Genomic DNA, 22,448 nt, shown 5'->3' with positions numbered 1-22,448 from the left:
TTTACAACTGATTACACTATAATTTACAACTATTTACGGATGATTACACTATAATTTACAACTATTTACAGATGATTACACAAAGAATCAGATTAAAGAAAAAAGAAATTAATAACGCCAGATATATATATGGAAACAAAATAAGGAATAAATACCCCACGTAATTATTCAGTTGCTAAAAATAAAGATCCGAAATTAACTACCCAATTTTAATCACTCTGAAATTCAGGAAAAAAAATTCAAAATTCAAAAAATTTCGGATTCAAAAGATAAAAGGACACAAACTGGAATTGAAAAAAAATCCGATTCGTCCACGTCATCCGAGTGGCTATTTACTTAGTATTTACAAAACCTTGGCTATTTAGCAATGTTAAAGGTTTGATTTGGCTATTTTTCTAATTTACCCTTATTTATAATAAGTGGAGAAAGATGGAAACTCAAATGATGTTCACCAAGCATATCGTACGGTTCATTCATCACACATCAAGAAAAACTAGCTAAGCATCGATAGACTAGGACGCTTAAAAAAATGTTCATGATAAATTGAAAGAGATTCTAGACACAAGTTCTGCAAAAGGCGTGATTAAGAACATAAAGTATACGAAGAGCCGATAATCTATTTCAATTGTCTCTATAATGGGTGAAGAAATATTTACTCCCTTAAAAACATTTTCTCTCACAAATCAAGGCTAACCAAATCAAATTATATTCTCTCTCTAAAAGTGTCCAAGAAATTGAGAAATCAATTATCATGTTTTTCACTTAATAAGATAAATATCCCACCACGCACTTCACATTTTCTCTTTTCTTAGGAAACTACGTCGACAAACTCACTTTCGGCGTGAAGACGAGCAAGGAACCCACAATACGTTTCAATGATCATCTGAAGCTCTTGGACCGTTACGCCCCATCTTAATCTTTTTCGAGTCCTTTGAAATCTTGAAGAGTGATTTTGGGCTTATTCAAGACTAGGCACATTACTATTTCAAGCATATCAAATATCCACAAATGTTAAATTCAAATAACGGCTTAACATTGTAAGTGGTAGAGTTGATGTTGGACCCCGAAAATAAGCCGCTGATGTGAATGTCTCGCCCCAGCAGAGACATGGTTCCGTACGTGACCTTTCACGTGAAGAAGAGATACGGGTCCTCAGCTCCCACACAAGTTGCCAACGCCCATACCATCGCCGCCATAATTGCCTCTCTTTTTTTATTATGTCTCGCTCGCTCGTATGTACGTACGCCCGTATCTAATGTATTTTTACATGCTTCCATGGCATGGCGTTGCGTTGGATACATATCAATACAAAAGAAAAATGTGTTTTGAAACCGCCTCATCATCATTCCTTTTTTAGTTTATTTGACTGCCCAGGAAATCCATGCTTCCCTTCTAATTATATCAAGTAGACTAATCTCGCCTTTGGCCCACCACGTCCACAAGTTAGTATACTCTTTCTAATTCTATTACACAGTATAAGAAATAAAACAAAAATGTGTCACACTTCTCAATAACAAAATTTACCGTTTCTATTTAAAAAATAAAGGAAATTTTATATAAAATAGTTATTTGAAACTAATTAATTAACAAAGTAAACAAAGTTTCAAATTTTCAGCAAACTAACCAATGTTACGTTGTTTTTTTTTTTTTTTTGACACCAACGTTAAATTTTTTGATAATTCTTATAAACAGCCTATCACATTTAAACAATTAATCCTATGGTCAAATTTATTTTCGAAGCATGATTATTGCACATTTTAACTATTTTATTCCACCCTTATCAATTTTGCAGTTCCATTACTTCATATTGATTATTTAGCTAAATCACCCAAAAATAAAAATCCACGCCTTAATTAAAATAATATATTCCTAAAATATTGTTGAAACATCAGAGAGTGATCTATTATCATTATTCAAGTAAAAATATTATTGTTAATTTTATAAAGGGATAATATCAAAATTATGATCATGACATAATAGAGAAATATTTTAGAGAAGCTAATTTCAATATTTATTTAGGTAATCACATTTCTGTGTATCTTTTCAACATACTTAAAAAGTTTTTATTCAGTTGAATTATTTCGATGAGCTCATTTCTATGTAAATGTTTTCTCAATTATAATAATACTTGCAGATCAAGCTCTGCAAGGTAAAGTCAGTCCAGCTTGGACAAAAGGGAATCCCGTTCGTGAACACGAATGACAGTCGAACCATCAAATACCCGGACCCGTTGATCAAGGCCAACGACACGATCAAGCTCGACATCCACGTTGAAGGCGTTGACCACAATGTTGTTTGTTGGCTCATATTTCTGAAAACCCAAAGGAAATAGGGCCCACCAAAAGCAGGGAGGAACGGCCGTGTGTTAGTTGGGCTTCTCCCGCCCAAGCAGGCCTTGGCGTCTCGCCAACAATCTCCTTCTCCGCCGAAGGACTATCTTTTTGTTTATATTGATATTTTTGGCCAAATTACTTTCGCCTAAGACCAAAACAATCCGTCCAAGTGTATCCCTTCACGGTTTTTCAAGCCAAACTCGGTTGGACCCCACCAAAATGGCTCTCCCACTAAACTCAACTCCAAAATCTCTATAAAAAAAATAAAAATAAAAACCTAGGCAAACTCATGTCAAATCTCTCTCTTACTTCTCGCTCTTGATTCCTTCTCCCACAAAGACACTTGAAAGAAAAAACAAAGAGAAAATAATCTATTTCAATTCTCTTTAGAAAACTAACAGAAATATTTTGTCATGATTAATCATTTTATTTTCTTTTTATATACTTTTTAGTAATTTCATTTTATACTGATTCCGGTGGCTGAATGCTCACGACGTCGGATTGGTTAGAAGCGAGGTGTGCTTCATTTTCGTTCTTAATATTTATTTTGTTCTTCATATTAGGTTTTGTTCTTCCTTTTCATTAAATATAAGTTTTATGCGATATGAAGTGATATGTGAAGTTAAAAATGTGGTTTCAAGGTGTTTCTTTAAGTTTTTTTAAATCTGAAAATTTGTTATGTTTGAAGATTTATTGACATGTTTGTCAATAAATTTTTTTATGTCAATAAATCTTCATAGAAAATTGAGTATTTCATTGAAGATTTATTGACACAATTATCAATAAATTTGTGGATATCGATAAATCTTATAGTTTTTCTAATTTTTTTTTATGATTTAAAATCTGTAAAAAAATCATTTAAAATGTCAAGCATAATGGTACATGGGACATTGCCCTCCCACCCTCCCCCCAAGACACTAAGGACCGTTAGAGCCCATTCCCTCAACACAACGAGTGCTGCATCCTTTTCCCGCGACACAATGGCTGCCACAACCCCTACTAAACCATCATAATCTAGGACCGACTATGGGAACATTGAGGAATTCAAAGCGATGGATTGAATAGAAAAGGTGGGATCCATATCAATGGTCTTTTCGTTTTCTATAATTAAAAAAACAAAATCAAATAATGAAAACTCTGATAGCAAAACAAGATAGAACATTAAGAACATGAAATAGAAAGCATAAACAAAATGGAAGAAACACAACCAGATTTTACTCAATATCCAGGCTGTGGATCCGATGTGATCGACGAAGAACTAATTATTTAGACCATGACAGTGTGTGTAATTTTGTGTAAGTCTTGTGTGTGTTTTTAATTAATTAGTTCGCGTCTTTGGTTTTAGGCTGCCACATTTTCTCTATCGTTGGTGAGATTGTGGAAGTGACTCTGGCTATATATATATATAATGACTATTTATCAGAGGTGTTCAACTAAACATAATATTATTTTTTTGACATAAATGGAGTTAATAGGGAATATGGTCACAAATTCTGACAAAACACTAGTCCCACATCCGCAAAACACTAGTGAAATAAGGATTTTAAACTACTATATAAAGTAGGAAAAGGTAATTTTCTTTTAGGGTGTACTATCTATAATTAATAGAGAAGAGAAAAATGGATTAAAAAATATCCATTTTTTTCTTTACAATAGTATTTTTACTAACATTTGCATTAAAATTTAAAAGGAGCAACTTGATTGGTTTAGGGTTTAGGGCAAAGCTCCACAGTGGCCAGGCTGCGACATGCCCTATGCTGTGCCATCATCGCCGGCCATGTCTGTCTCGGCCGCGGCTGATCCCGGGGCTCAGCCGCCACCGACGACCAGCATGCACCCCATACCGCTCGACTAAGAACTACAATTTATTATGATATTTTCTACAAGTTTGGTAATCGTTTGCAACTAAAAAAATCCATAAAATATTTTAAGTCTTGAGATTTGTGTCCATTTTAGACTCACCAACAGTTTAAACAGATTAAAATGGAGGGTCTTTAAATATTTTACAATACATCTTGTTAGTGGGATTTTTTGTTGTAAAAGAATTCTCCATTATTAATTTTTATTTTATTATATCATCATTGTAAGAAGTATTTTCTTTACTTTTAGAGAGAGTGCATATAAAACTCCATTTATTATTTGAAAATAATAAAGAGGGCATGTTAGTAAATTAGTACATTGAAACTAATGAATTTACAAATTAATTAAATTTTTCTAATAAGTGAAATAGCAAAACTTTATAAAAGCGTGCAAATACAAAATAATTTTTTAACTCCATCAATAATCTTGTTGATAAGGGGTATACAAAAATTGACCAAAAATTGATTAAACCAATAACCGAACCAATTCGGAACCGAAATTCGGTTTCACGTTATCAGACCAAAAATTCGGTTCGGTTAACCGATCCGATTTATGAAACTGCATTGGTTATCGCTTTTTAATATCCAAAGATTCGATTATCGATTATTTAACCGGTTTTTTGTTTTTTTATAAAACGGATAATCAGCTTTAAAATCGGATAACCAGTTTTAAAACCAAATAATCAATTATGATCGGATAACCGATTTCAATTGGATAAACAATTTTGAAACTTATTTTATCATTTTTTATTTCTAAATTAGTACAAAATTGTAGGAAAACAAATTGGTTTGAATCGGATAACCGGTTATGAAAGCGGATAATCGATTTTTTTGATAACCAGTTTCAAAACTGGATAACCGCTTTTGAAATTCGGTTTTCAAACTGGATATCGGTTTGCATAATTCGTTTAACCGAATTTCGGTTTTGGACCAATTCGATCGAGTTATTGGTCCAAAAATTTGAAAACCGAAAATTCGGATTCCGTTCGTAAAATGGGCCAAAGCCGAAACGAACCGAACCAGTTATAATATTTTTAGTGACATTATCTTTGACTGTCTTATTAAAAATATAAAATAATGACTATTTTACTAATTAAATAGTTATAATATTTTATAAAATAAATGAGTTGGTACTGATTTGGTAGATCTACACAATCCTTGCAGAAGTAAATACAATAGTAAGTATTCTCTTATTATCCTATAATAGCGCTATTTATCAGAGCAATCCATACTCCAAAGTCCAAACACCGAACAACAAAATATTATTTAAAGCAAGTCATGCAAAAGTCACCCCTCAATTCACACCAATAAAGCGTTTCTGTTGACCCCGTAAAATAGGATTAGAATTTGATCACCAAATATACGCATTTTTTTTTCACCCCTCCCTAGCCCAAAAAAAAAAAAAAAAAAAAAGAAACCTAAGATCATCAAAGTCAAACCATACCAAACCAACCATTCCATCTTTCAGAAAATATATTTCCTCAACCAATGGTCAACGGTCAACCGCATTGCAAACGTACGTAAACACAAACCTCCCATAATAATATTCCCATGCAAACCACCGCCGCCGCCACCACCACCACCACACGTCATCGAGATCCCCGCCTCGGCCGCTCCCCATATCCCAATGGCGGAGCGGGTCCCACCTCCGACCGATGAAGCCCGCATCTTGGACTCCAGCCCCGACCGCCCCTCCGCAACGTCCTACGTCGTCCAAGTCCCCAAAGACCAAATCTACCGAATCCCTCCGCCGGAAAACGCCGCCATCGCCCAGAGCCGCCGCCCCGAAAAGTCAACCCTCAACCCCGGCCAAAGACCACGTCTCCCCAAGAGATGCTGTTGCCGTTGTTGCTGCTGCTGCTGTGTCGTCCTCGTCCTCGTTCTCGTCCTCGTCCTCGTCACGTGCCACGTCCTCGTGGCCTATCTATATCCGCCGGAGCTACCATTATTCCACGTGGAGAGACTCGCGGGGGCCGAGGCCCGCGGCGGAGGCTACACTGTGAGGCTGAGGGCGGAGAATCCGAACGCCAGGGTGGACTTCGAGTACGGACGACGGCGGGGCTCCGGCGCGGCGGCGGTGTCGCTTCGAGCGGGGAAGGAGGTCGCGGCGGGGAAGTTTCCGGCGTTTAGGCACAATCACAAGAGCTCGGCGGTGGTGGAGATCGTCCTACGTGGCGGCGGCGGAGGCCGAGAGGCTCGGCCTATCGTGAGGCTGGAAATTGGCCACGTGGCGGCGAGGACGGAGGTGTGGACGTGGAGCACCGGGATTGTTGAGTTTGACGTGGTGTGTGACGTCACGGTGGATTCTTTGAGGGGCGAAGGTCGCGGGGGTCGTGTTTTGTCTCAGGATTGTCGGACCACCAAGCGTGGTATTCATCGATCGTTATAAATAATGTATGTATATTAAACAATTTTTGTTATTTTATATTTTTATAAATATATTAGCTTATTATTACAATAACTAGACGAATTCTGTTCCATATATGATTTGAGCGCGTGAAAGTCTCGAATTGTCTTCTCGTGAGATCAGCCTAGCATGACTCCTTCACATCTTTAAGGGCACGTTTGGTTGGAGGTAATAATGTAGGAATGGAATGGAAAGGAATGTAATGAAACTCATTATTTTGTTTGGTTTGCTAAAAATACTAAGAATAACCATTCTAATCCATTCAAGTTGAATCTTCATTCACTCATTTTCATTCCTCCCAATATGTTAAGAATCCCTCATTCCCACTGACTCAAATCTTTATCCCGAAATTACCCATATCCATATTTCGAAAAAAAAAATTAGAGTCACTGCTTAACGGGATCTCGGTGGCGTACTCTAGATAAACTCCATCCCTTTTCCGACAGAAGCCGCTCCGCCGCCGTCAGAATCCGGTCGATCACGACCCGCCCGTCCTCTCCGCCGGCCCACGCCGACGCGATCCCGGCCCGGCCCACCTCGTCCTCGGGAGTCGGGACGTACGGCGGGTTCACGACCATCACGTCGACCCTCCCTCCGATCCGCGCCTCGAGGCCCGCCGCCACGTCAGCGACCACCGCCTCGGCGCGGCCCGCCACCCCGTGGGCCTCGAGGGTCTCGCGGGTCGCACGGGCCGCGAACGTGTTCGTGTCCGTCGCGAGGAAATGGGCTTTCGTGGGGCCCGATTCGTGGAGGATTAGGGCGAGGGAGGTTATGACGTAGCCGCTCCCGGAGCCCACTTCGAGAACCAGTGAAGTTGCATCAAGGTTTTTTCATTTTGAAAAAAGACATCTCTGATATAGAACCAGTGACAAGAAATTTCAATAAAGAAGACAAGGTTAATTTTGTCAATTTAACTTTCATTCGGTACACGTCAAAACCACAAACCAAACAAAGTAAAATAGTTTCCATTCCATTGCATTGTCATTACCATTATGATTCTCATTCTTATTCCAATTTAACTTTTGAACCAAACATGCCCTAATGGAAAGGAACAATTGATTATTTGGTAATGGTGCGTAAACTAATAAAATTACTGTAATTCTTAAAAAAATTACATACGAGGAAAAAAAAAAAAAAAAAAAAGAGAGAACGGGACTGAAAAGAGAGTTCTGACTTTATCATGTATGTAAATGTATGGGGACAAAAATTTCGGTACTATTTAAAAAAAAATCATGTCTTAGACGATACAAACAAATGGGAAATGGGTCACTCAACGATCCACATGACCGATTTTATTTTCATGTAATTAATTTAAGATAAATTACACTGTTGCATCATCAACTATATCACTCGTAACGTTTTCACACTCTCAAATCTGAAATCGTGCACTACTGCTTTTATTTATTATTATTATGTTTAAAAATTAAAATCTTTAGACTTCGTTCCTCCTTCTTTGATAACTTGCAACAAACACATTACCAGCCTTTCGAATTGGCTCCAATGGAAGCCCAAGGATTTTCGATTGGCTTAGATACAAACGAAAATGGAGGAGAAAGATGAGGAAGGAAGCAACGGGGTACGAGTAAGAGCTCGGTAACGAGTTCGACACTGTTGCGATTTGTGAAGTTGATCGAAGAAGAAGAGCCGATTTTGGGGGTGTGTTTGCAAATTGAACAATTATACATATTGACCCGAGCATAGTTTTGTTGTTTGTCACTCAAATTTAGGGAAGAAAATGTTAAAAAATTATCAAACTTTTTTATTGTTAAATATAATATAAAACATAAAGACCAGCAAATTATTGTGTGTGAGAGAGAGGAGGTGATTATTCCAATTAAAAAAAAGGACTTACAAATGATTTTACAATTTTATCTCTAATTGTTATTCCACGTAAGCATTAAACGTTTAAAATCTATTAAATACTTAACAGAATGAGTGAATTTGTTACAATGTAAAAATTTAAGGTCTGTCATGTACGATTTCAAATTTTAAGAGAATGAAACATTAACAACGTAGTTGAAGGGGCAATAATATAATTTATTATTAATTTTAACATATTGGACTTGCTAGACTTAACAATACACTTAATTACTTGGTATTTACTTTGTTAAAAAAATAGACTAAAAAATGAAAAAATACACCTAAGTTGACTAAAATCCATCACCCGTCAGCTCCCGACAACAAATTTTCAAACAAAACCAACATAAATCTAAGTAAAAAAAAAAAACGTAATTTGAAAAATCAGATAAATTCCAATGATGGGCAATGACGGGCAATAGTTTCGAATCAATTTAGGGGAAGTTTGGACTTTCTCAGGTCAAAAGTCTATTCTTGAAATTCATAAATACCAGTGCTAATTAAGCCATTTAGTAGCCAATCAAATATTGTGTTCCGAATATCAAATCATGGGGCTATGTTTGCCAGAGTTTTGGAAGACCGAACTCTATATGTTCATGTTGGACCCAATAGGTTTAGATTTAGGCCTAGTTCACGTCTTGACATCTATTTTGGGTAGAGGCTATCTTTGGTGTCAAATTTTGGCGATCAAATCCACTTATTATATTGAAGCAATTTAGTTGGGTTTTGCTATGTCAATTTCAAACCCCCAATTTTGTATTGGGATTATTTTTAAATTATTATCTCCATATTAGTTTAGGATCAAAATTCACTATGTCTAATTTAATCTAAAATTATGATTATCTTGTATTTCTTTGTGCAAAAATACCCTCAATAAAATATTCTTTTATTTTTATCTTCGTTTTATTTACTCTCTCTCTCTCTCTCTCTCTCTCTCTCATTGTGCTTAGCTAAGAAGGATTTCACATTTTTCAGTGGCTTCATGCTCAAGAACGATTCTTAGAATTTTGAAAAGTCTGAAAAAAAAATTCTGAAAAATCTGGAAAAACATTGAACATTTATTGACATCGTTGTCTTTTTTATTGACATCGATGTCAATAAAATACAAAAATGTCAATAAATTTTCAAACGAATTCCAGATTTTTGAAAAATCTGGGAAATCGTTGAAGATTTATTGACATCGTTGTCTTTTTATTGACATCAATGTCAATATATCTTCAAATGATTTTGTAAAAAATCTTTTGAACATTTTTGACATCGAAGTCAATAAAAGGCAAAAAAAATGTCAATAAATCTTTAAACGAATTCGCAGATTTTTCTTTTTCCTAGTTTTTCCAAATTTCTAAAAAATAAAAAAAAAACCTTCATGGTGAGCTTTCTCTTCGTTGCGTAGGGTTAGGTAATCTTAGTGTTTTTTATAACGTGGGTTGGTTTTTTTTGAAGAGAAATAAGAGAAAAAAAGCAAAGAAAAATGAAAAATGGTAAAAACATAATTGCACAAAAAGTGTGGTCATAGTTTTGGATTAAATTAGACATATTGGATTTTGGTCATAAACTGGAATAATCCATTTTTTGTTTGCTAATTACGATCTGATAGTCGTACTTGTACGTTTGTACTAGATTGCAAGAGTCGCCTGTTAAAATTTTATAACAAAAATAGAACTTTTTTTTAACTTATATACAATTATATTTATTTATTTTTTTTATGTTACATTTTTTTTCATATGTTTACTTTGGGCTCTGGTCAACTTTATTTATTCTTTACACTTTCATTTAGTAGGAAGTAACTGTTTACCATTTGAAAAAACGCTACTTTAAAATATTTAAATTAGTCGCTATTTAAAAAATATTACACCTTACAAATGCGATTTTTGTAATTTTTTGAATTTTTTTTTTTCAGTGATATGAATTTATCTCTTCATATTTGGAAGTGTAAATGAAAGTACTTGTAGCTGGTTCTTATAATGTGTCCTCCGATATCGAAGTAATTATTTTGAGCATGTATTTATATGTCTTGTTCCAACAAGAATTAATTATTGTTATGTTTGATTGGGTATTTTTGTAGCTTGAAAAAACTACTTTATAGATGTTCTACATCACGTTCTTAAAAATTTAGGAAAGGCATGTTTGTTTGGCAGACACGACAGATTCGGTCATGTGGTTACATTGTGCAAGTCTAATTTCATGTGTGATATGCTTCTGGATTTCTCTTATCTGAATTAGAACAAGGCGACTAGTATAAAAACTCTAGCAGGGCATCAAAGACTAGGTTTTGACTTCTACAAAAGATATATTACGCCCCATAGTCTAGCTACATACTTTATGTTTTTGTGTGAATAATTATGTTTTGTTCTCTCCGCCGCTGTTTCGTGCAAGTAACAGACACTAGGACAAAATACGTTATCCGGTGCGACGAATGTCGCACCCAATGCTTAAAATGTCGCACCTAAAAGTTTATTAGGTGCGACATTGGGTGCGACAGCGTCGCACCGGATAACCCGTCGCAGAAGGTATTGGGTGCGACATGTCGCACCTAATAAGTACCCATTTAGGTGCGACACTTTCAGGTGCAATATGTCGCACTAAATACAGAAGCCGTTTTCCTGCCAAATTTAATAAATTTGGCGGGTAAATTCATATTGGGTGCGACATTGTCGCACCCAATACTGTTCCCGCCACACTATTCGGTGCGACAATGTCGCACCCAATATGTTTTTTAATTAAAAAAAATTACTGAATTAAATAAAAATTAATTAACAAAATTCATTTAGAATTAAATTAAAATTAATTTAGAATTAAATTAAAATTAATTAACAAAATTCTAAATTAATTAGAAATAATATTCTGAAAATAGAATTCTTAATTAAAAATACAAATTCATTCTAAAAAAGCGGAAAAATAAATTCCTAATTTTTTTTCCTATAAAACTTATCGATAGTAGAATTCCCTCTACCGAATAAGTTGCCAGAACTTCGAGAACCGCTTCCGCGTCCTCGTCCACCGCTGCCTGACGTGCTGCCACTCGCTCCACCGCTTCCGTAAGGACGGTCTCGCAAGAAATCCATAGAACCAGGCGTAGAACTCGGCGTGGAACTTGGCGTCTGCTGATCAGTCCCACCTGGTTGCGATGCAGGAGGTTGGGGAGTCGTGGGAGGCTAGTTGTGCAGCTGGCTGAGGAATGCGATCTGTTGCTGCATCTGCTGTAGCTCGGCCTGTTGGGCATCCATCTGAGCTCGCATCTCGGCAACCAGTGGATCGGTCTCAGATGACGAACTTGACGAGCTTCTATCTAGCGTTTGGGCAACACCCAACGATGACCTTGGGATCGAAGGCCCTAAACCGACTTCCCAGTCTCTGCGTACTCCCAAAACATCGCGCATCGCGTACATCTCCGCATCTTCTTGGGAGATCACGGCGTTTTGCTCCGCCGCTTGCCGCAAAATATCTATCGTTTGGGCGGTGATTTGATCCTTAAAAAAAAACCACAAAAACTTATCAGATAAGAAGAACTAAAGTAATTAAATATAGTAAATAAAAAAATTAACTTACGTATTGCGACTTCGCGAAGTCCGTCGTCCACGATCCCTTAGCGTCATGGTGTTTTTCTGACCATATCGCTAAAGCCGAGCCTATACTCCCATCTTCCCTTCGCTGTAATTTTTCAACATTAAAATATGAATCACATATATATTGCATATTAATTTTAAGAGACTTACGTTCCTCGAGCGATGACAAAAAAAACTAAGCGAGCCTTGTCTCGCCTTCGTCTTCTTCATCTTCGAATTTTTCCGGTTGCGGAGAAATTTCGCCTGCAAGACATAAATTCGTTAAGTTTAATTTTAAGAAATTCGAATAACCATCGGAAGTTCAACTCATACCTTATGCTCCGGCGAGTCGAACGTCTCTATTGCTTTCAACCAGGCTTCCTTGTTGTAGCCTTCAGGAGTTTCATTTTTAGCGAGATCCTTACTCCCACAAAATGTCTTGAAGAAGAGCTGTGACAACCTCGACTTCTGGCCACGGCGCATCCTCTTCGCATCGCGAATGATAGCCATATCAATCTCGTTGCGAATAGAATCTGCAGGCACAAGCTCGCCACTCTCGGGATGTTCATAAACGAAGTTATACTCGTTATGAATCGAGTTCATAAGAGCCGCCACACTCTGCGCAGGCACATGATTCCAGTCTGGGAGGTCGACTGGAATGGTACTCTTGATCAGGTTTCCTAATCGGTTTTGGAACGTCCCTATCAACGGATTTTGCTCCCTGACGTCTTGGTAGAACGCCTGCGCAATCTGATCGTAGCGAACTGTGTTCGCTCCAGGGGTCCCAACACGAGCTCTCGCAGAAACGACGCTAGTCGTTGGTCCCCGCTTCTTCCTCGGCATCTGCGGGGGGTCATGTTGTCCTCCTGATGGGTCTTGACCTGAAGTAGACATCCTGCAAAATGAATTGTAGTTAGTATTTTTAATTACTATGTAATTAGTATTCGACGACTATGGTTATTACATGGTGTTAGTCATTCATCGTTGTCACTCGATGCAATGTTAGTATCGACATCAATATCGTCTTCCTCAAAAACGGCGTACGTCTCATCTTCTTCATCCACTTCTTCATCATCTTCAACAACAGTAACAAGCTCGGCCGTAGCGGTTTCGTGTCGATGATTAAGACGGTCGATATTTGACAATTCTATTGTCAATGGAATCGATGCTGAAGTGGTCGGATCAACTTCAGGAATGTCCCATATCCCCCGTTGATTGCATTCCTGAACGATTTCCCATTCGCGACCCTTAACGAGATCTTGGATGTAAAACACTTGCTTCGCTTGAGTCGCCAGTATAAACGGCTCTTCTGTAAACCACTCTTTGGAGGTATACGAACTCGTTGCTCCGGTGGTCTTATCAACGTGCACTATACGTCCTGCATTGTACTTGTCACCATACCATATGCATTTGAACAGTACGACACGACATTTGTGTGTATAATTCAGTACGATTACGTCTTCCATTCGACCGTAAAAGCTGAAGTCGTTCACGGGCACACAAACACCGCTATTCTGGGTGATCCGTTGGTTATCACGACGACGAGTGATGAACTTCACGCCATTCACAAAGCAACTCGGATACTGATGAGCAATTTGCATAGATCCCGTAGACAATGCGTAAAGCTCTACAGACATGTTGGAACCACTAACTTTCATGTAAAAAATCTGAAATATATGCAAATTAAGATGATGTCATTTTAGCAATTTTAGTATGCTTTCAGCAAATGAATCATTTCAGTTTACCTTTTTCGCAAACCAAATTTTGAATTCTTTTCTGTGCATTGCTTCGATATCAGAATCTGCGGTTCCCGCTTCAGAGTTATTTTGTATAAGTTCCAAATGCTCACTGTTAAAATTACATAATTAGATGTAAATCAATGAGCTAGATAATGTACATATTTAAATAAAAGATTCCATTACATCAAATACGGATCGATTTCTGGACAATTGGTAAAAATGTACCACTCCGCCTTCTCTTTTTGGTCGTCATCTAAAACTATCGGCTTCATCATCCCGTAAGGCACACAGTTTTCAGACCGAAAAACACTAAGTTCTCGCACTTGAACTTCATCGACAATTTTCTTATCTTCGAGATACCTTGCAACAAATGTCAATGCCTCTTCTACAACGTACGCTTCCGCAATAGAGCCTTCGGGTCTAGCTCTATTTCTGACAAATTGTTTTAACGTTCCAAGGTATCTCTCAATTGGGTACATCAATCGCATATGCACCGCACCACCACACAATGCTTCATCTGGTAGATGAATTGTCACGTGAACCATGATCGTGAAAAAAGCTGGCGGAAATATCATCTCAAGCTTACACAATATCTCAATGATTGAACTTGCGCTTTTTCGAGATCGTCCACTCGCAGGGTTCTAGAACTGATCAACTTGAAAAAGTTGCAGAGCTCGGAGATCGTCTCTTGTATCGGTTTTGGCACAAAAGGGCGAATACCATCAGCCAACAGCCTCTGCATGATCACGTGACAATCGTGCAATTTCAAACCTGTGAGCTTCCCGTCAGCAGTTACATTTTTCTTCAAATTTCCAGCGAGCCCGTCTGGGAATTTAACAGATTGGAGGAACTCGGTAAAACGGTGTCTCTGCTCAAGCGTTAACGTGTACGCTGCTGGCGGTTTATACCACTCATTCCTTTGTTGTCTCAAGTGCAGAGTGTTGTCAATGGTGCCCACAAGAAGAGTAGTAGTGTCTATTTATGTACATTTGATGTCATATAGTCTTACGAAGACTCTTGCTTGTAATTGCTTATTCATTAATATAAAGTTGAAACGTTCATTCATTCTTTCTTTGTTTGAAGCTTTATGATAAAACCTTAGTCTTTTAGTCCATAAACAAACTTAACAACTTACGAAGAGACAAATGTAGATTTGCATGAACAAACTCTTCGTAGTTTGCTTAAAACGATATATTCGCAATCTTAGGGTCAAAGGACTATTGACATCAGTACGATTGTTAGAAGAATCTATGATGTCTGGTTATGAGGCATTGAGAGTTGGGGACTCTATAGTTCTTCTAGGTATCTTCCGAAGGTACTGAATTGACCAGTGCACTTCTAGAGACAATATAAGAACAAACCATTTAACCTCTTATGTCTCGAAGTCACTATGTATGAATTGCATCATGCTTACCTTAATCCTGAAATGAGACATGCCATTTCACACCTTAGTATTTTCATTTGAGAAAGTCAAAGTTCGGACTCACTATGTGATTCCAAACAAGGCCTATTGGTGAAGTACTATGTTGTGAGTCTGTCATGAGTAACTTTGTGAAGTTCTCATAGATATGGAATTCATGTACAAGATTGCTGAAATGCAATGTATGTCACCTCATGCTTTGTTCCTTGGAGTGTGAATAAATGAACTGGCCAGTGTCCAAATTGAGTCCTGACTCTTTTGGATGAAACAATGTGACTTGTTAGCTCCTCGTCAATACATTGTTTCTAACTTATTCACAAGCGACAAATGAGTTGAGGAAATAACAGCTAGAAGGGTAAAATGGTAATTTAGTAAATCCCGACTAGCTGATGACATTCATGAAGGGTAAACATAGATAATATTCAGTGGATCCGCTCATCATAATTAGGTTGAATTCTTGAGTAGAAAATAAATTCATTTGAACCGAGAGATTTTCAGTGTCAGCTCTTTAGTGGAGTCAGTTGGCATTAAGCTAAACTTGGAAAAGGTTTGTGAACTTTTGAGTCCAAGTGTTTAGCTCAAGCTTTGTTCATTTGGGTCCATGAGGTCACTGTCACGAATCACATCGATAGGAATAGTTAAACTGGAAGCTAAGTCAAAACAAGAACGAAAATTGTCAAAAGGGTATTTTTGTCTTTTGAGACATATGATGAAATGAATGTCAATAAATTTTTTGACAAGTTCATTTGATGACTTAATGTCACTCGGCCATAACTTGATTATTGGGCCTCGTGAATTAATTTCATTTCATAAGAATTTTATTGAAAATTCTTAATGGGCATTTTTCATGTTGTCATGAACAAGTGGAAAAGCTTCTAGAAGGCCTTTCTAGATAAGTTATAGGCGCCCAAATACCCAAGAGACAAGAGAGAATATTTTGTGCATAAATGTATGAAGATACTTGCCAAAAGAAAAAGAGGAAACAAATTTCCTCTAAGGGAAATAAGAGGTAGGCGCCCAACACAAGTAAGAAGCAAGGCAAGGAACAAAAAAGGAAACAAATCCAAGGCTTAATGAAGCCCACCTTGGCCGAGTGCATCATAGAGGAAAAGAGGAATTTGGCTCATGAATATGTGATATTCTGTAGAAGAGGAAACTACCTTATTGAAGGTAAGACCTCTCCTATAAATAGGAGCCTCATTCTTCTCATTTTTCTCATTCCACATAAGTTAGAGATTGAGAGCTTCTCTCTCTAGAACTTGTGGTTGCCGCCCCTCTTCTCTCTCTCTCTAGTTTATTTTCGATTTTTCTTGTTTTGGCACCTAGGTCCTCACTCGACCTAGTGTTTAGCTCTGCGACTTCAAGACTCGTTCTTAAGTCGTAGTGTTTAAAAGTGCTCACTCACTAATTCCTTTATTTCGAGTGATTTAGTGATAGAAACTTTCGTGGTTGCTCGAGGTTCCGAGGAAAGAAAGAGAGACGTGCTGCGAGGGGAGACGAGCGTTGCGAACTTTCCAAAAGCTTCTTCAAAGTTCAAGCTTCAAGAAAGGTTAGTAAACTCTTAGCTCATATTGGTTTTTAATTACATGTACTTGCACTTGTCTAGGTTAGTAAAAACTGTTTTACTTGTAAAAGAAAATTTTTAAAATTCCGCCGCTTACCGAAGCGTTAATTATTTTCTCAAACCCTAGATCAATTCCAACACAGAGAAGACTTGATTTTCAAGTCCATCAAGTCCAATCTCGACTTCTCCGTATCGTAGTTCTTCTTTTCCAAGCTGAGCATTGTCCCGAGAAGATTCTCGCACACGTTCTTCTCTATATGCATGACGTCCATGTTGTGCTTCAACTCCAATTCTGACCAGTAAGACAACTTATAGAAGATGCTCTTTTTGGTCCAATTCAATTCGCACTCAGCACGTTTTCGTTTACCGATATTCTTGTCGGTTGTCGTGGAAGAAACACTAGTCAACTGATCGAGTATGTCTTGCGCAGTCAACTTGACAGGTTTCAGGCGCTTCTCGTGACGATTTACGTAGTGATCAGTGCTTTTCCTCAATCGGTGAGGCATAGGCAAGAATCGACGATGGTCATAGTAGACAATCCTGTTTCTAATTTTCATAGATGGCGTCTCAATGTTGCACATGGGGCAAGCAAGATACCCTTGGCCACTCCATCCCGACAAATACGATCGAGCCGAAAAGTCGTTTATCGTCCATAGAAGCGCGGCACGCAACCGAAACACTTCATCGTTCGCCCCGTCTCGCACTTGGAATCCAGTATCCCACAATTCTTTCAGCTCTTCAACTAGTGGTTCTAAAAACACGTCCATGTCTTTTCCAGGTGAGCTCGGTCCAGGTATCAAAAGCGTTAGCATCAATTACTCTTTTTTCATGCACAACCAAGGTGGCAAGTTGTACGCAGTTAGTACCACGGGCCACATACTATACGCTAGACTCATTTCCCCAAACGGGTTGAACCCATCAGAAGCTAGTCCCAGACGTACGTTACGAGGCTCTGCAGCGAAATTTGGGTATCTCTCATCTAGATTCTTCCACGTCGAACCATCTGCAGGATGTCGTAAAACGCCTTCATCTTTGACGCGATCTTGTTCATGCCACTGCATCTTAAGCAACGTGTGTCGAGAAGCGTAAAATCGCTTCAATCGATCTTTCAAGGGAAAGTATCGTAATATCTTTTGTGATACATTCTTCCCGGTTGGCTTCCATCTGCTCTCATTGCAAATTGGGCACACTTCAGCTTTCTCGAGATCTTTTCGAAATAACACACAATTGTTGATGCACGCGTCGATCATATCGTATCCCATGCCGAAACGCTTCAGCTTCGCCTTTGCCTCGTAGTGTTTTTCCGGAATTCGGTTACCAATTGGGTGAGACTTCCTCAAGAGCTGCAACAATTCTGTAAACGACTTGTTCGTCCAATGGTTCGTGACTTTGATGTGCATCAACGAAACCAAGAACGACAAAGACGAAAACTCTTTGCACCCAGGGTACAATTCTGCTTCCAACTCGACGAACAAATCTTCCACTTGCTCATCTGCACGCACTTCACTCGGAGTCGGATCCGTAAAATCGTCGAAGTCCTCGTGATCCATTATATCATGGAGAGCATCGTACAATCCACCGACTCCTATTTAGTTAGTCTCGCTGGCATCTTCTATCATTCGACGTTCGCCGTGATGATACCATTCGGTGTATCCCGGGGTAAACCCCTTGTTCAAAAGGTGATTCTTTACGACCCCGATGTCCAGACATCTCACGTTATTGCAAGACTTACAAGGACAACGATAATGACCGTTTTCGTTCAGGAGTTTGCTTGCAACGCGGATAAACTCGTTAACCCCTGTTTAATATTGCAAACTCAACCGATTGTTCTCGGTAATCCAGTCCCTACTTGGATTTGACATTCTTCTGAATGAGACGGGAAATTGGGAGATAAAAATGAATCGTTAGAATTCATTTTGTAATAGTGAATTATTGACATTGAGAGGTAAAATTGAGAGTGAATATTTGAAATTTAAAGTGAATTGTTATGAAATTGAGAGTGATGAATTGTTAGGAAATTGAGAGTGACTCGTTAACATTTGAAAGATTCGAGATCGAATTAGTGAGAGTGAAAGAGAAATTGTGAAAAATATATATTAATTTGAAAAAATGGTTAGAATTCGTTATATTACATATAGTTATTATTCTACCGAAAATACGGCAGAGTTTTTCCTAAAATATTGACTAACCAAAATCTGCAATTTAAAAAAAAACACATATATAACCAATCAGGTCTATCCTATTAACATACTAAATACTAAACCGAGCCTCTGTGGCTCGGTCGCAATAAATTTTCAATAATTACATTAAATGTAACATGTTACTAATCATTTTAAAATATATTACTAATTAATCTAACTACATATGATACTAATTAACAGACGAATATCCATTTCAATATTCCAATTCAACTTTCTAATTTCAACATTTAACAATTTAACTCAACATTCCAATTTCAACATTTATTCATTTTAATTTCAACCATTTAACTCAATATTCTAATTTAAACATATATCCATTTCAAATTCAATTTCAATACAATATATTACAAATTTTTAACAAACTAATCAAATTGTATTTTCATCTAATCTAACATGTTACTATTTTCATATATATTACTAATTAATCTAACTAAACATATTACTAATTAATTAATTAACTAAACATGTTAACATCTAATCAAAGTTCTATTTTCAAATATATTACTAATTAATCTATATGAAATAATCTAAAAAATATTATTAATTATAACTAACCTTTTCCGAGGCGACGACGAGGCGACGAGCTAGACGCGAGGCCGAGGCTGAGCCAAGAGAGGGCCGGAGGATATTTGGGCGATAGCGGGTGGGCCGAGGGCGGGCCGAGGGCTGTTTGGGTGGCAGCGGGTACGGGGGGAGGACCGGGCTGAGTCGAGGGATGGTCACGGGCGGCGGGGGACGACCGGGCTGAGCCGAGGTGGTCACGGGCGGCGGGGGACGACCTGCAGGTTGGAGAAAGACAGAAATAAGAGAGAGAGAGAGAGAGAGAGAGAGAGAGAGAGAGAGACGTACGTCACGGTGCCGGGGAGGTCACGGCGGCAGAGAGGCGCACGGGCGGCGGGGAGGTCACGGGCGGCGGGGGACGACCGGGTTGAGCCGAGGTGGTCACGGGCGGCGGGGGATGACCTGCAAGTCGGAGAGACAGAATAAGAGAGAGAGAGAGATAGATAGATAGAGAGAGAGAGAGAGAGAGAGAGAGAGACGTACCTTGGAGGAGGACGACGAAGGGGTCACGGTGGCGGGGAGGTCACGGCGGCGGGGGAGGTCACGGCGGAGGAAGAAGAACGAGCGTCGGAGAGAGAGACAGTGTTAGATAGAGAGAGAGGCACACGGCTTGGGCGAGAGGAAGAAGAAGCTCGGTATTTAAAATACCCTAAACTATTAGGTGCGACATTGTCGCACCTAATAGTCATATTGGGTGCGACTATGTCGCACCTAATGTGAAATTACAGAACCAAAAATATTTGGGGGAAATTTTTGACCGTTTTAAATTTTTTAAATCCATTAGGTGCGACAAATGTCGCATCTAAAGGTATTAGGTGCGACAAATGTAGCACCCAATAGTATCAGGTGCGACAGTGTCATATTAGGTGCGACAAAGTCGCACTGGATAACACTAATCATCAGCGAAATTTTTAGTCGCTTGGAGGACTATCTGGTGCGACATGTCGCACCTAATGTTAGCTTAGGTGCGACTATTAGGTGCGACATGTCGCACCTAATACCCTTCCGCACTCAATATGTTAATTTGTAGGAATGGGGTTTATGTTATTGGTATTGTAAGATCACATATCATTATAGATGTAGATCATCCACTTGGAGAATGAGTTGAGTGGAAGTGAGAAGACTCAGATTCAGGGAGATCCTAAGTCAAATTTCATGGGTAGATTGAAGTAGATGACACTGAAGGGTGGATCATGCAGCTAAGATCACTTTGTAGTTATTTTACCGTTGATAGTGAATTTCTTTTCCACCATTGGCCGAACTAATTAAGTTACCAATTTTGTGTCACTTTATAAAGTGATTTTACCTTAACTCATTAATATGATAAAATACTTGTTATCTCACAACTTGTCATTCTCATAAGAGACATCACACGACAGATACTTGATTTCACTAATCAATTTGGCCTAGGTGATAAGTTCAAGGTTTAAAATATGACGCAAAATGTGTGGATCGCGTGCAAAATTTTGTTACTTAATCATACGCACATGAAAGTGGTTTGATAATTTCTCACGGATTGGCTAAAAAATTACAGATCCTGCCCTATTTAAGATGTTGATCCTACAGTCCATATTTTGAATCAACCCAATGTAATTTTGAAATAGCACAAGAACTTCAAAATAGGATAATAAATTCTTAATGTGATTCTCTGTCGTCGTCTGAAGTGCATGTTTTCATCCATTACGTGACATACTAGGCGAGTTCGACCATTTCCACCTCAGTGCAAATTTTTCTTCTCTGATACTCATGTTTTTTGCAGAATCATCGAGATAAGCAATCAAGATCTCGTCATATTTTATAATTCTTTAATTTTTTTTTTGGTTATTTTTTGAGTTTGGGTTATTTCAAAGGTAAGAATACAAAAATATAATTGAAGAGTAACGAAAATTTCTATAAAAATCAATCAACACAAAGGAACGCGCTAAGTCAAATACACAGATAAATATTATGATATTTTTTTATACACATTTTATTATAATACCAAAGTATTTATGTGAAATATTGGTGGCAAAACTCTATTATTTTATACTGTTCTATCCAAAACCATGCTTCACTACATATGTCGATTTGGATAAGTACATAATTACTTAATATTAAAAAGATAGGAACAAAAAGAAGAAGAATAAAACTATCATATTTATTACGATACCAGGACAGCTTGTGTAATGCCAGTTGCAAAATAATTAAACGGTTAAATAGGACTTTATGGACATATAAAATGAAGATCTACACTACCTCAGTAGTCGATCTCTGTCTCTGTTTGTGCTGGACTGGGCGATCCACGTGACAAACAACCTAAAAAACAGTATACATGTCTACGATCTATATAAAAGCATAGATAAATTTCATTTTATGGACTTAAAAGTTAACAAAATATATCAAGATTAGACCTCATATTTTAAAAATATCTAAAAATAGACTTTTGTCCCAATTTCGGACACAAATACATTTTTGAACAAATAAACTCATTTCACTTTCATTCTCTATTTTCTCAATCTTTCATTCGGTCTTTCACGCTCGATTCCGACGATATATAACTAAATTCGATGAGATACGAGAGAATCTGACGAGTTACGATGACCTAGAATGATAAAGTTTCACGTGAATTTGATTTTTTTCCGCTTAAAATGCTCAAAAAGTATGAATTTTATCGTATAACATCGTACATTATCGTCGGATTCTCTCGTATCTCGTCGAATTTAGTTATATATCGTCGGAATCGAACGTGAAAGACCGAATGAGTGATTGAGAAGATAGAGAGTGAAAGTGAAATGAATTTATTTGTTCAAAAATGTATTTGTGTTCGAAATATGGACAAAAATCTATTTTTAGATATTTTTAAAATATGAGATTTAATTTCGATATTTTGTTAACTTTTAGATCTATAAAATAAAATTTCTCTACGCATGAGTGCCCCACGTGATCAAAAAATATAATGTTGATGACATAATGAAATTTTTTT

At 37.8% G+C, this 22,448-nt stretch overlaps 1 protein-coding gene and 1 pseudogene across 1 annotated transcript; one reads left to right on the top strand and one right to left on the bottom strand.

Annotated features, from left to right (window-relative positions):
• The first annotated feature begins 5,819 nt into the window (after positions 1–5,819).
• Positions 5,820–6,581, top strand: LOC149391439 (NDR1/HIN1-like protein 13). Its single transcript, XM_089619991.1, has one exon. It carries the CDS (start codon positions 5,820–5,822, stop codon positions 6,579–6,581), a length of 762 nt encoding a protein of 253 aa, XP_089476117.1.
• Positions 6,582–6,985: 404 nt separating this feature from the next.
• On the bottom strand, positions 6,986–7,426 carry LOC149391438 (uncharacterized; annotated as a pseudogene).
• Between the last annotated feature and the right edge of the window lie 15,022 nt (positions 7,427–22,448).

Source organism: Urtica dioica, chromosome 7, assembly GCF_054948205.1.
Source record: "Urtica dioica subsp. dioica isolate 48M chromosome 7, U.dioica_male_clone48M_v1_H2, whole genome shotgun sequence".
NCBI lineage: Eukaryota > Viridiplantae > Streptophyta > Magnoliopsida > Rosales > Urticaceae > Urtica > Urtica dioica.
This window is presented reverse-complemented; position numbering and strand designations above follow the sequence as displayed.